The sequence below is a fragment of the Schistocerca serialis genome, chromosome 3 (assembly GCF_023864345.2).
Source record: "Schistocerca serialis cubense isolate TAMUIC-IGC-003099 chromosome 3, iqSchSeri2.2, whole genome shotgun sequence".
NCBI classification, from domain to species: domain Eukaryota; kingdom Metazoa; phylum Arthropoda; class Insecta; order Orthoptera; family Acrididae; genus Schistocerca; species Schistocerca serialis.
Window position 1 is genome coordinate 881,679,897 of NC_064640.1, and position 15,395 is coordinate 881,695,291.

At 39.7% G+C, this 15,395-nt stretch overlaps 1 protein-coding gene and 1 pseudogene across 4 annotated transcripts in view; one reads left to right on the plus strand and one right to left on the minus strand.

Annotated features, from left to right (window-relative positions):
- Positions 1-15,395, minus strand: part of LOC126471102 (ubiquitin carboxyl-terminal hydrolase 15-like) — a 184,954-nt gene that overhangs the window by 140,802 nt on the left and 28,757 nt on the right. For all 4 annotated transcript variants that reach the window (XM_050099175.1, XM_050099179.1, XM_050099178.1 and 1 more), the window contains exons 2-4: positions 15,265-15,386; positions 11,909-12,033; positions 2,135-2,261 (exon numbers count right to left, since the gene is read on the minus strand). In XM_050099175.1, the coding sequence (XP_049955132.1) occupies positions 2,135-2,261; positions 11,909-12,033; positions 15,265-15,386 (374 nt within the window). The remainder of the gene's footprint in view (positions 1-2,134; positions 2,262-11,908; positions 12,034-15,264; positions 15,387-15,395) is intronic.
- Positions 5,547-5,664, plus strand: LOC126472349 (5S ribosomal RNA; annotated as a pseudogene).

The window sequence follows — 15,395 nt, forward strand, 5'->3', positions numbered from 1 at the left end:
ATCCTGATTACAGAGCTGAGAAAGAATTCACAGAGAAGTGTATGGATTGGGCCAGCATGGAGGTCGGAGCAGACTAGAGGTCTCCCAAGGCTCATCCAATAACAGGAAGAGCCCCACCCTGGATCCAAATCCTGACAGCCTGATGGAAGGCAAAGACCATCACTAATAAAAACAAGGGGAGAGAAATAGGTAAGGCAGCAGGTGGGTGGCCCCATGGCTCTGCATGCAACGGGAGTAGTCCTACTCACACACGTTCCATCACTGTTTCAGTATAGTCAATTCCTTGAAAGAGAACCCACTATTCAACAGAGTCTTATCCCTAAAATAGAAAATAAGGTGTGGCAGAAAAGAAGACAAACCGCATCTAAAAGCATTGAAAACGGAGTACAAAAGGGATGAAAGAGTGAGCTTGTCAAGGAGATAGCATCGAGGCCCCCAGATCCAGCATGCAGCCAGAGAGACTCCAATACAAACCCCCCTGCCTCGAAAGCAGCTTCAAACCCTGTACCTGAAAATAAAAACCAATCTCAGGGAGAACCAGTTCAGCCATCCGTGGATCATCTACCAGTATGTGAAGCAAAGAATTTGGAGAGCTACGCATGGAGGGCGAGAAGCAGGGGCCATTCCAAAAGAATATTAGCTACTGTCTACTAGGCTCCACAACTACTATGTGGTGGTGGCTCATTACATAAAATAAGCCCGTGAGTTCACCTGGTATGGCCAATGCAGAGGCGACATAGGACAGTGGACTCCTTCTGTAAGGAATGGAAGGAAGAGCATTAGCAGTAGCAAGCTTCTTGATAGTGTGGAGTTAATTAGAGGGGACAGTAGCCAGACAGATGTTCTCCCACCTCTTGAGTGAGCAGAGCTCTTGTACACACCTTCAAATCCACACATTGGATCAACAAACTGAATAGGGATGAGTAATTCCTCCTCCACCCACATCGTTAACCAGTTCATTCCCTGGGATATTCGCATGACTTGAGACACAGAGAAAGACAACCCAGAAATCATTTAATAAAGTGAAGTGCTGTAAAAACACTACATGTTCCTGGCAACAAATGGTGTTCCTTACTGGCAGGGGATGCAAAAGCATATCCATGTCTTTAGAACCATCAGTGATACAGATGGTAGCAGCCCAAAACTCCTGAAGAACTGACTGGGGCTACAGACTTTCAGGGCCTTGAAATAGATCGGCACGAATTCATCGCTTCGGCACCAAACACCAGGGAGGGGGGCGAGAACACATGGGGAGCACATTCCATGGAGGAGAGGTGGAGATCCTCTGGAGAGGGCAGAAAGGCACATTCCAACCACAAATCCCACCTGACATTGATAACCTCATACGGGGGAAAAAAAAAGGATATGTTGGATGATCAGGGAACTGTCAAATGGTGATACCATCAAAACAGAAGACATGAGATCCCAGCTTCAGGTAGGAGACTGTCTACGGGACTAGTCTGGAAGGAGCCAATGGCCAGTTGAGCTCCACAATGATGGACTGGGTCGAGCTGACCCATGAACCTGGCAACCACAGTCCACTCAGGATGAGACCAGAGCCCAGGAAATACATAGAACAGTAGCACAATTCGCACCCCAGGAGATATGGGCAAAGAAGCAGAGAGCATTAAGCTTTTACATGCAACTATTCTGTAGTAGCGCAATATCAGGTGTATAGTGATTTCCAAGTTGAGTATAGCACTTTTTTTATTTTGACGTTTTCTAAAGCATCAAATTTTCCTGTATTCCACTTCAAATGGCTACATGGCCAAAACTGCAACAGAAGATTTTATGAATAAATGGTTTGAACGGTCAAGGGCAATAATGATGACTTTCACAAACTAATTCAATATAAAACTATAAAAGTAGTAAATGTATCTCACAACAGCTGCAGTGACACAACACAAATAACTAAGAGAAATTAAATAAAGTGAACACAGTGAAGCAAAAACTCAATTCATAACGTGCAGAGGTTCTTCGGTTCAGTTGCAGAAATATGTACATAAAATCAACAAAGTGCTCAACACAAAGCTAAATTATGCAAGTGATTGGTGTTGACTGTTTATTGGATTATAATTTCTTCAGAAGTATGTGAAAGAGCACTAACAATATAGTTGACAATGAAGATGCTTACCCACTGTATCTGATTTGCTGAATTTGTGCGTCAAAATGAAGTCAAAGTCAAAATCTTTGGCAAACTGTAGGTTCAAAAGGTAGATCTCAACTTTATAGCTTTTAGTAAAGGCGCCAAACTCAACAACCTGGAATTAAAGGTCTTTCATGAGTCACAGTGATTCTGGAACTGTAACTGATGTAAATATCATGTTATAGAGGTATTTTCATAATAAAATATTTTACACACAAACTTAGCTCCCAACAATCAGTACATAGCAATTATAAGCTTATATTTTCATTTTTTTCCACAGAGAGATTTCAAGAAACTTTCATTGGAAACGAAAATAAAGTTAAATGTGAAGCTATCAGAAAAAATTTGCAATGACACACCCAAAACACACACTTCCAGAAACAGAAGGTGAACAATTTGAGCCTCTGGTAATAAATCTGAGAGATAAAGAAATGGTGGGCAAGTGAATACTATATGGACAAAAAGACTTCAAAAAAATAAAACAGAATATGATCTTCAAAGAAACATTACTTTGCATTTGTAGCATCATTTGTGTGTACTACAATTTCTGGACTTTGCATTATACTGAAAATTCAACCCACAAATATATCTGCATTTTGCATTAGTTAATGTGGGATCAGGAAAGTGTTAATTCAGAAATATCGTAAAATATTAATACCAAAATATGATGTGAAAGAAGATGGCTATCAGACAACTATACAGACAGGGACATTGGGGATATGGCTGAAAAACACAAAGAAGCTAGAAAACACAATTTAATCTCTTAAGGACTGTATTGGCTGTAAATGTGGCTCCCTTGAACCCACGAGGAATACACAGGGGACAGTAGTATATGCCCAGTTCTTCACTTCATACTGGTACTTCAAACTTCGTAAGTGGGCTATTGTGGGGTAGCTGGCATCCAATGACCACCTTTAAACTAAGGGAGTATACCATCTGTAGTAATCTCACTGCTGAAGAGGCAATAAACCCTATAAAAGGAAGGAAACAATGAAGCACACACACGCACACTCACACACAATTAAAATGTCCTGTGAGAATAAAATTTGTTGCAAGTCTTTACACATTCAAGTGGAAACAAACCATGTGGTTTCAATACCTTTATTCTGATAAGCCTTCTTGGTCACAGTGTCAGTTTGATTCTCTCAATTCTCAACTACCTAGTAACTTGTCACACGATCACCATCATCCTTGACTTTGTATGAGAAAAAGATTTATTCGATGGTTGCCTATTGCATGCACATAACGGAACACTAGAAATGCCTTGAGGACAAATGGATTTCACACAGCCTCAGTCTTTCATTACTCCTGTGCCCACCAGGTTGTGTACAGTATTGCACAATATACCATAAATATACACTCCTGGAAATTGAAATAAGAACACCGTGAATTCATTGTCCCAGGAAGGGGAAACTTTATTGACACATTCCTGGGGTCAGATACATCACATGATCACACCGACAGAACCACAGGCACATAGACACAGGCAACAGAGCATGCACAATGTCGGCACTAGTACAGTGTATATCCACCTTTCGCAGCAATGCAGGCTGCTATTCTCCCATGGAGACGATCGTAGAGATGCTGGATGTAGTCCTGTGGAACGGCTTGCCAAGCCATTTCCACCTGGCGCCTCAGTTGGACCAAAGTTCGTGCTGGACGTGCAGACCGCGTGAGACGACGCTTCATCCAGTCCCAAACATGCTCAATGGGGGACAGATCCGGAGATCTTGCTGGCCAGGGTAGTTGACTTACACCTTCTAGAGCACGTTGGGTGGCACGGGATACATGCGGAGTGCATTGTCCTGTTGGAACAGCAAGTTCCCTTGCCGGTCTAGGAATGGTAGAACGATGGGTTCGATGACGGTTTGGATGTACCGTGCACTATTCAGTGTCCCCTCAATGATCACCAGTGGTGTACGGCCAGTGTAGGAGATCGCTCCCCACACCAGGATGCCGGGTGTTGGCCCTGTGTGCCTCGGTCGTATGCAGTCCTGATTGTGGCGCTCACCTGCACGGCGCCAAACACGCATACGACCATCATTGGCACCAAGGCAGAAGCGACTCTCATCGCTGAAGACGACACGTCTCCATTCGTCCCTCCATTCACGCCTGTCGCGACACCACTGGAGGTGGGCTGCACAATGTTGGGGCGTGAGCGGAAGACGGCCTAACGGTGTGCGGGACCGTAGCCCAGCTTCATGGAGACGGTTGCGAATGGTCCTCGCCGATACCCCAGGAGCAACAGTGTCCCTAAATTGCTGGGAAGTGGCGGCGCGGTCCCCTACGGCACTGCGTAGGATCCTACGGTCTTGGCGTGCATCCGTGCGTCGCTGCGGTCCGGTCCCAGGTCGACGGGCACGTGCACCTTCCGCCGACCACTGGCGACAACATCGATGTACTGTGGAGACCTCACGCCCCACGTGTTGAGCAATTCGGCGGTACGTCCACCCGGCCTCCCGCATGCCCACAATACGCCCTCCCTCAAAGTCCGTCAACTGCACATACGGTTCACGTCCACGCTGTCGCGGCATTCTACCAGTGTTAAAGACTGCGATGGAGCTCCGTATGCCACGGCAAACTGGCTGACACTGACGGCGGCGGTGCACAAATGCTGCGCAGCTAGCGCCATTCGACGGCCAACACCGCGGTTCCTGGTGTGTCCGCTGTGCCATGCGTGTGATCATTGCCTGTACAGCCCTCTCGCAGTGTCCGGAGCAAGTATGGTGGGTCTGACACACCGGTGTCAATGTGTTCTTTTTTCCATTTCCAGGAGTGTATTTTAGAAGTATGTCTTAAATGTGTAATGAGAGAAAATAACAGTAACCAATGATCCAAAACTTTAGCATAATCATAAAATGGGAAATTGTACACAGAAATGTTGAGGAACCACTATGAATAGCCCCCAAGACTTCTCACATACACTGGATTTATGTTACCTGTTTAGGTAAAGAGTACTCTTTCCTTCAAAGAGCCACGTGATTCAATGATAACAAAAACCAGTTCATTAAACCTTTTTTTTTTTTTTTTTTTACCTTCTGTTATTAGCAGACATTTGCAAGGCAATATCACAAAGACGCCATTAGTCCCATGGAAAACCTAATTGCAGATATGAAACTGAACAATGATCCACACAACTATGAGTACTGTATTTACCCAAATACAAGCCGACCTTTTTTTCTGATTTTTGTGGTGCAGAAATGCGTCTGCAGCTTAATATTCAGGGGCAAGATCAGGAAGTTCTGAAAAATGCTGCTAGGAGCTGCCATCAGTAGTTATTTTGTCACAGAAGCTGTTGTGTTGGTGTTCTGGGTATGGTACTGAATGTTAATTATTTTTTTATGATGGGGGACATTCAAATTTACTATTGCCAATTTTTGAATTCAGCATTTTTTCTAATGCCAACAGCCTTGCCACAGTGGTAACACCGGTTCCCATCAGACCACCAAAGTTAAGCGCTGTCGGGCTGGGCTAGTACTTGGATGTTTGACCATCCGGTGTACCGAGTGCTGTTGGCAAGCTGGGTGCACTCAACCTTTGTGAGGAAAACTGAGGAGCTACTAGATTGAGAAGTAGCGGTTCCAGTCTCAGAAACTGATGTACAGCCGGGAGAGCGGTGTGCTAACCACATGCCTTCCATATCCACATCCAGTGACGCCTATAGGCTGAGGATGACATGGCAGCCGGTCGGTACCATTGGGCCTTCATGGCCTGTTCAGGAGGAGTTGAGTTTAGTTTATTTTTTCTAATATTCATAGCAATAAAATTAATCTTTTTATAGACACCATCAAAAGGGACATTTTTAAGAAACTTGCAAAAGCTGGCAAGAAAGGTAAGAAGTTCTAGATTTCGAAAACTTGAGCTCTATTCAGAAGCTATCAGCACATATCGATGCACGTTGAGCCATTTCTCAATGCTGTCAATATTCATTGTGTAACAATAAGTGTTTCACTGTCATAATCTAATTTCATATTCAAGTACAACTAAAGTTCCACATTTGTACATACGTGTCATCACAAGCAAGCTTTTACAAAACTTTGTTGCTTCTGTGAGAGATTTCTACCATTACAGGTGATTGATATGAATCAAAATATGTTATCCTTACTGTATGCAAAGGGTGAACTTTCCCACTGCAACACTCTCTCTTCCCTCCTCTAACTTCATTTATGTTTTTCCACGAACCCCTAGGCCAATGACAGCAGTGCTCACTACAATGTTTGTACACAGGTACAGTCCGATTTCACCCTTTGTTTCAGTCCACTTTAGCACTTTTGTGAAGTGTCAGGTTTTATTTTACCAAGAGAAGTTAGTTCTCTCACTGAGAAAACACTGATTCATGCTGCAGGTCAGCAATACGGAATCAACAAGAATAACATGAGACGACGAGGACAGCATAAAGAACAACTTTTAACTTGTTTCAGCAATAGAAAGACATTTTCCAGACCAAAACATGGCCACTATTATACATTAGATGTTGTGCTGAATGATTTTGTTGGGTAGCAGTGAAAGAAGTGCTTAACCTTCTGTAGAGAAATTATCCAAGTGAAAGCACACAAAGTTGTCAGACAGCAGAAAATGATAAATATCAAAGGAAGCTGCAAGTGGGTTAGCCATATCATGAAACATTGGCAATTTCTCTTCACAGGTGTACTTCAATTGCACAGAAAACTACGAGGAAAAATGTTTTTAATTTCAGTATTTCATAATCACACAGCACACCAAAAATAATTATCTTCTTGGTCCGACAGGTAACTCCATTGTATTCTGATACGTCAACAAGTTACGCAGTAGAAGCAAAGGGGAACAAAGGTGTTAGAATATTGTCTGCTGGTGGTGAAAAGCAGTGCATGTCTGCATGCTTGCTTGATCAGCCGATGGCCACCGTTTTTAAATGCAAGACATTACCTAAGTCTGAGGTATTTCCAAAAAAGCATTATTGTGCATGCTAATATAAGTGGCTGGTTCACAGAGGACTTGGTATTAGGGTGGATTAAACTTGTATGGCAGTGTCTTTCTGGCGCCTTGCTAGGTCTGCCGAACACGCTTGTACTAGATTCATATGCAGGTCATACTACTCTGGCTGCAAAGAGAAAATTAGTAGAAGGTAGAGCAGGCTTGGCTGTACTTCCAGGAGGCATCATGTCAATTCTACAGCCACTAGATGTTTGTTTAAACAAACCATTTAAGGACAAACTTAAAAATATGTCCATGCAATGCCTAATGAAAGAAGATAGGCAATTAAAGCCTACAGGGCATTTTAAGCATGCAAGCTTGACTCACGTGTGAGTGTGGATTGAGCAATCTTGGAAATGCATACCAAATAAAACTGTCTATCAAGCATTTAAAAAATTCTGTGTTTCTCATGTTTCTGATGGCACAGAGGACGATGATCTCTACAAAGAGAGAGTAGCATCAAGCAACTGAGTGACAATGACTCAGAATCATCTGAGTGATGATTAAAAACAGTATGTATACATTTATGATACTAAAATAAAATTTCTGTTCTGTACTTTCGCTCTTCATTTCTAAATCAATTTCTTTGTGGATGTATGATGGTATCCAGCCAGTGAGCCTACACTACTACGAATGAGAAAGATGTGGTGTGTGTTCCTTATGTGCATATATTAATCTGACAGTTATTTACACCTTTTTGTTCTATTATGTGTTGTAAATTTGTATTCTTGTTTGCCACATTATTGGGGGCTTCTTCATAGCGAGACTTGCCTGTGATTCAGCAATTCACAGCCTACCTGCAAGTAGTTCTTATTACAGCTGCCTGTATTCTAGGCAGCCATGCCCTATTTTGTTTCTTGAACAACACTGACAGATGTAGGAGACGCTGCAGAAGAAAGATTTTCTGCAATGGTGACAACAACTACAGTTCGCACTTTGTAAAGATCACTTGTGCTGGAAATGACTCTGTATAGGTAAATCATATTGTTTACAATCTTAAAAAAGTAATCTAATAAAATACTCTGTCTAACCTGTACCAGAGACGATACAAATCAGTGTCTTGAACATGTAGATTGGTCTTTGTCAAATTTATATCCTTTAAATCAAGTGTGATACTCTATCTAGCCAAAATGTAACTTTCTTGGAGTGAAAACACTATATCTCACTGGAGGGGGAAAAAAAAGGCTTCAAATGAAAATCATATTATATGGAATGACTGACGTACGACTAGAGCGTAAGTTGCGGTACAGTCTAGAAGTCTTTGTGACTCCTGTTGCCCTGGTTTCACTCGGAATATTTTGACTGATATAACGAATTCTCAGAGCAGTCAGTGTTTGCAAAGTAACAATAGTTTTAAGTGTCCAACAGGTTAAACTTAATTCCATTCAAATTACTTCGGATAAGTACTATCCCAGCAAATCCCTGAGAGGTTGGGCCACTTTATACTTTATCCATCGTATGATGGGTAAACAAGCCTCGTTTCTGAGGTGCTGCTTGCATTTGGCTAAGTACAGTATTGCCTCACTCACTGTATTGCAGAAAGGATTTTCAAGTATGTCACTGGATGCAAGTGTTGAAAATAGGGCAGCCCGGCATCAGACCAAGACATCAACATCATGCATTTAGATGGACTACGGTGCTACCTTGGTGTCCATCCCCCCCCCCCCCCCCAAACACTGCCAGGTCCTTACCCTCATTGTTATACACCTACCCAGTCACAGTAAATTGACCACCATTAATAAAAAATAATAACAAAGATCTTAACTGTGTCTTCCCAGTTACTATTAAAACATATACACTCCCATCACAGATAACATAGCTCAAACATATCAATAAATACAACAATCCCAAAAATGCAAAAAGGGGTACATCAAAGGGATCATGTGAATTTTACAAGAGAGAGTGGAAAAACATCATCATCACATAAGCTTACTTAAACAAAACAAATAAAGTATCGCAAAACACTGGGTAACACACAAACTTGCTGTTTCATACAAAAATCGAGGGATAAGTAACATACTTCTGAAACAGTGTCAAGGGGGTGGTGCAGGTTTATATATCTCAGAATCTCATGAATCAAGGCAAGATGTATCACATCAGTAAAGAATGACACACTGCACTGTGACTGTTACTAATGTCACTCCATCATATGACTGCCACAGACAAGAAATGTGTGACAATCTCAAGTATCAGAATTTGACCTTCACTGAGTGGGAATGTAATACAATCACTTGTGATTAGGTGCTGGTCAACAGAAATGAACTCCAATCCTCAACAAAGATGAGGAATAGAGGGAGAAAAATAAAAGGAGTCTGCAATAGTGTTTGAATCACCCAGTAAACCTGATGACTTTCTCTTGTTCTGACACTGAAATACCAAATCACTTAGATTTGTCATGTATGCATGGAAATCCTTTCACCGGTGAACATGTCATTAAGCCCATGGTTACACTTCACAAAACACACAAGATATCAATATGTGTGTATTTCCTAAATTTCTATGGGTATGGTAGTGTTGTGCAAAAGTGTTGCATTCACTGCTTTGTTTTATCACTGTTAGATCACAGAGGTTGGCACAAACTAAAGCACATAAACCATTGGTTAAAAGTCTTCAGATATCTCCCACTGCTGGGCTAGGGAGCAAAAAGGCAATAAGTACACAGACATTAGGTTCAAGATACAGTGAAAAGCAAATGAATTAGACACAGTAATCATTTTCAAGACAATGCTCCTGTCACCTCAGTCAATGGTACAGTCTGAGGAAATTTCCCCCTTAATATTCATGTGCCCAGCTCAACTTCATTTCTGAGAGACATATGCCCTTGTCTTCACCTGATCCTCCCACCCTTGGGTATTTCTGATCACTAATCTTTGCTTATTCAGTGACTAAACCAATATATAGCAAATTTTGAACCAATGTGACAGATTTTCAGTTCATCCACAATTTTTACAGAAGAATGATGATGTATCCATTACAGATCACCCTTCTCCTTTCAAATTTTAATCATCACAAATCAGAATCCACCACTCACCTTCTAATATGCTCACCACTCTACTTTTGTGTAACATCTACTGCAGAATGTATCAGAGATGGCATACTTTAATAACAAATTACAACTGTATGTGCAATACTAGCATTAGCCATTATGCAACCCAAAACAAGCACCACATTTTAATAAACTATGACAACACCAGTGGTTCATTGTGCATGGTTTGTCTAAAGCTCTGGGTGGAAAAGACTTCAGTGTGCAATAACTCCGATCAAAACACTAATACATGTTAGCCATATTGCATCAATCCCATATTCAATTCGCTGTCTACGTCCAATACATCCTAGATATTTTGAACTGGCCAGTTCATATGTACTATTCCTAAAGCGAACCAGTTCTACTTTCTTTCCTATTCACATGAGATTTGTTATTTTGTAAGACAGAGCTGATAATTATTATTCAGAAGAGCACACCATAGACTTCATCATGGAGGAAATCCAACTTGGCCATGTTCCAGTTCAAAGCAGTACACACTGATACCTCAAAGTACAAGCATGGAAAGTGATAGTGGAAAATGTCTACATGGGCAGTTGCAACAGCTTACTGTTAACATCATTACATTAATTGATTATGAGGAGGAGAAAGGTGAAATAGCACAATAATGAAAGCAATGAAACATGGTACCAAAGCTGAGTGATTTGATGGTGTGTAAATTACATTAAGGATATGATGCCAAGCTGAGTAGGATTCAAGTATCTACCACAAAGGAAAAGCAGCAAGGCATATATAAATATGTCATTGACACTATGGATGAATCTGTTTTTATGCAACAATTACTATGATATTATGAACAATACAAGGATACATCAGCTTTGAAGAAACTTCAGAGCTTTGTAGTAAAGAAGTGGTCTTCAAGGCTAGTAAGTAACCTCTGAGAGAGAAACTTTCTGTCTATCTGATCTTGGTAGTAAAAGAGACCAAAATAAGTGAGTAATCAGGTGTAAGCATCTGAATTAAAGCAACTAGTGGTTTATTTTGATGAAATGTGTATTCATACCCATCACGCTTGAATAAGTATTTGCTAGCTGACAAGGTGTGAGCAGTACTGTCAAAGGAAAGTGCCAATCAACATTTAATGCAAACAGTGTTACAGCCTCATCATCAGTATCAACTACATCAAACAACAGACAGTGAATCAACAAACACAGCTGAGGTAGAAATCAACATCGACATGGAAAATAGTTTTATGGTTATATTATGAGTAGTAAGAGTAAGATAAATATACAGTACATACTGTTTCTGTTCTTATTCCTATTGGACAATCAATTCAGTGGCACTTATAAACATGTAGCACAAGACAGTTCTCAACTTGTAACAATACTGGAGTGTACACTATTATTATCTCCTATCACTGTTTCTTAGGTTGTAAACACAATAGTGGAAACAGATGTTCAGTTCACTTTGCCGCATAATTAAGAGCCACATTAAGGTGACACGCAAACTGTAACATCTGGTTCTTTAGCAGTTCTATACAACAGCTCTGATTACTTCTTATGTCCTTTTAGATTCATGCAAAATTACATCAGCTTGCATCATCCTTGCACAAAGTATCTCTAGAAAACTTCACAAGATGTAAAGTAAATAGTACTCCATGCACTATTCACAAACGGATAAAACCATAATTTATATGAGCATGTAACATGGTTTTTGTCCCCATTGTTCAACTTTTCTTATCTTTAATCATGAAGGATTAAGAGTATCTCATATGTAACCCCAATACTAAATTACTGCAGTTAGTAACAAATCAACTGTTAACATACCTTCCTTGCAATTGGTTTCTGATTGTAAATAACGCCATACCACTTTACTAATAAGACCCAAAGTTCATCTGGCACTAGAACAAAATCATTCTCTTCACAAAGGTGTTCTCGGAGTTCCCCATAGTCTGGAAACAAATGTTGCACACTTTAGTTGCAAACAATTAAAACCTGTTCAAAGTGTTAAAAAGGAACACTGCTGAATGAAGTTTTATAAAATGCCTGTGAGATGCAGTGTAAATATCTATAATAACTGAAAGGGAAGTATTGAATCACAAATAAGGTAAACAAGCAAATAAAAGCCAATGGGGTGAAAACATATGCAGATGCACACCAGCACCTATAAGCCTAAATATTTTTAAGCGACCAGAGTTCAGTAAGTGGGGCACCTTTTTATCTCACATGTTCTATTTGTAAATACTATTATTTTTTTCAAATTGTGGGCAGTTTTTCCTGAAAAACTTCGGAAGGGATAAATTGTAATTTTTATACACCTTCTTGGTGAAATTGCTGATGCAAAGTTCAAATTAGGCTTGTAGCACATTTTCATCACTAAAATTGGTTCTCACATGCATAATGAAGGTTCTTCAATTGGAGTGTTTCAAAATATGCATAACAATGGTGTTCCTATTAATTTTTTATTAATAAATATGTTTAAAGTCCTGCACATTCTTTCATATTTATTGTGTTTATATGTGATAGTTCATTAGCAAAACTTCCAGTTAATATTGTATTGAAAAATTGCTCTTTTCGGTCTTCCACTTTAGTATCTCTCTCGTGAAACTACTTATGTTGTGTGCATCTTCAGCAAAGATCATTACTTCTACTTTAGGAAATTTTCAACAAGAATAGGAGTATTGTCAATATCAAATACTATGTCACACTGGTGGTGTTTCAGCCTCTGTTTATGCAAACTGATGGAGCTTCCAAACCTCTCTCTTCCCTTACTATCTGTTCAATATGTGATTTATACTTCATCAATTGTACCTTCAGCATCACAATTTTATTTTATTTTTCTGCATGATAATGCTGTGTTTTCTATTCTCACAAACCTGTTTCAAATCCCAATAATTGGCAGTTGGTAATATTTTGTAATTTAATAATTTTTTAATGTGATCAATTGACTGACATATGTGGTAGACTTGGATCTTAATTTTGCACATATGTTCATCCATTCTTAAATATACTAAACTTCTTTGTGGAGGTACATCAGTAGTAAAACACAATAAAAAATTTTCTCTGCTGCTTTTCTTGCAGACAGGTAGTATACTTCAGGTTGTCCAGAAAAAACTTTGGTAAATAATACATTTCACATACACAGTCCAGTCACATTATTAAAACCTCCTACCTACAGAACATAAACAGCAGTGAAACATCATGAGGTCAATGTGAAGACTGCTAGATATCGCCACAAGGATCTATAATTAAATGTACCATAGACTATCTAAAAGCTGTTTAGGATGTCGCACAATGGACATTCCACGCACGCTAAATGCCCATGAAGGTGATCCCAAAAATGCACTGTCGCGAGGGTGGAGGAGAGTGAAGGAGAGGAGGTTTGCTACTAGTCATATTCTTCCAAAGGGACCTATGGAGGGCACTTGCTAGATACAAGTATGTATGGTCTCTTCAAGGATGTAGAAATAATCAGATCAATTTGGCATGCCTTTTACTACTATATACTACAGAGTATCCTATTACCAGACTGCCCACTACATTATTTATCTAAGAATGTTATGCTCAATCTTACAGTCTGCTCTATGTAGTATAAATCAGACTTCTTTTGCAAGGGTAACTTTTTCTCGACTTTAATGGCCCAGTGTCAATATTACCTGAAGAATGGGATCAATTCTCTGAATGAATCCTCATGAGCATTGGTATTATTACAAGGGATACAAAAAGGTTGCGTGAACTCATGTGCTGCATAAAGTTTCTGCAGTTCACTAATTTATTGGCAAAGAAAGATGAATGGTAGTTACGCACTCACTGACCAATCTTTGCAGGAGCCCTTCACTGCTTCCACCAGTCATTCATAGTGCTGCACAGTTTGCTAACTTGCCTATTGAAGTGACTGCAACTGTTTGTTTATTAGAAACACTCACTAATGATGTCCAGGCACAATTCATAAATTTCAGAATTTCCAAGTGTGTTCTGTTCCCATAAACAAAGTTATATATCAACTCAGGTAAACAATGAATTCCCCCTCATGATATGAGCTGTTTTCATTAGAAAAGTACCCTTATGCAATGTGTCTCAGGAGGAACAACCAATATTCCGGGATATGACAGGGATGATCATTTGATGCAAAAAAGTCTAGTAAATGTGGGCTCTAAAACACATACCTTAAAGAGCTATAAGCATTTCTTCATCTTCAATGCCGTTAAACACACCTCTTCCACTAATCACGTGCTCATAGCTTTCAAGGTATGCATTTTACAGCCCTTGCTTACTAGATCCTTTTCTTGCCTCAAATGATCATTCTTGTTATACCCTGAACATTGACCATTTTTCATGGGACATCCTGTACATGACACAGTGTCATATAATACTTAAATTTTCCATACAAAAAAATGTAATGTCAAACAATGCTCATAGCTCCAATAATTACTCTAGCTTACACAGTTAGGCTGAACATCCCATGGGTCACAAACTGAATATACCACACTGATGTGGATGAGTCAATTTAGAATTTTTTAAATTAACTTTTATTTAACTACGTCCAGTTGAAGATGGAGACACATCATGGAAACCAAAATAAAACATTTAATATGCTATAAGTTCCTACATAAGAATTCTTCAATGGAACAGGAGAAACTGACAATCACTATGTGAAGATATAAAATTAAGGAAGACCGAAGGAAACTAAAACAATTATATTAGAAGTAATTGTCGTGTTGACAATGCAAGAGAGACATAGCAAAGCCACAAAAGAAAAGAATAAGTGAAAAAAAGATAAAATCTTTGTAAACTGCAAAATGTTGAGGCCAGTTGGTATTTAACCCTATGCCACCAAGGTCATATTCCATACAGCATTGCCACTTTAGTTTTTAAAAAAGAGAGAGAGAGAGAGAGAGAGAGAGAGAGAGAGAGAGAGAGAGAGTAGAGAAAAACAAAAACTGAACTCAAGATTCCGCGAACAAGTAGAAAAGAAACTGAAAACGAACACCATCACCATCATTTAACTTACAAGGAGATATTGATTCCCTCTGTAGTTCTGTTGCTAGCACGAAGTACTACTGATTTATGCATAATACCAAGAAAGAACATAGTAGCAGTCCCCAAACATACAGTCAAATAAAACAAAACTCAAAAATGCAACACAATGTTACAGGAATAGAAACAATATATTGCACACATACCTGTCAGAATTGCACTATTATCAATAGGACCTGGAAATTCTTCCATTATGGGATTTTCAGGATCTTGATCAAGCCCCACATATCGTTGAAAATTACGATACCACTTTGCATCTATAACATACCTGAAACAT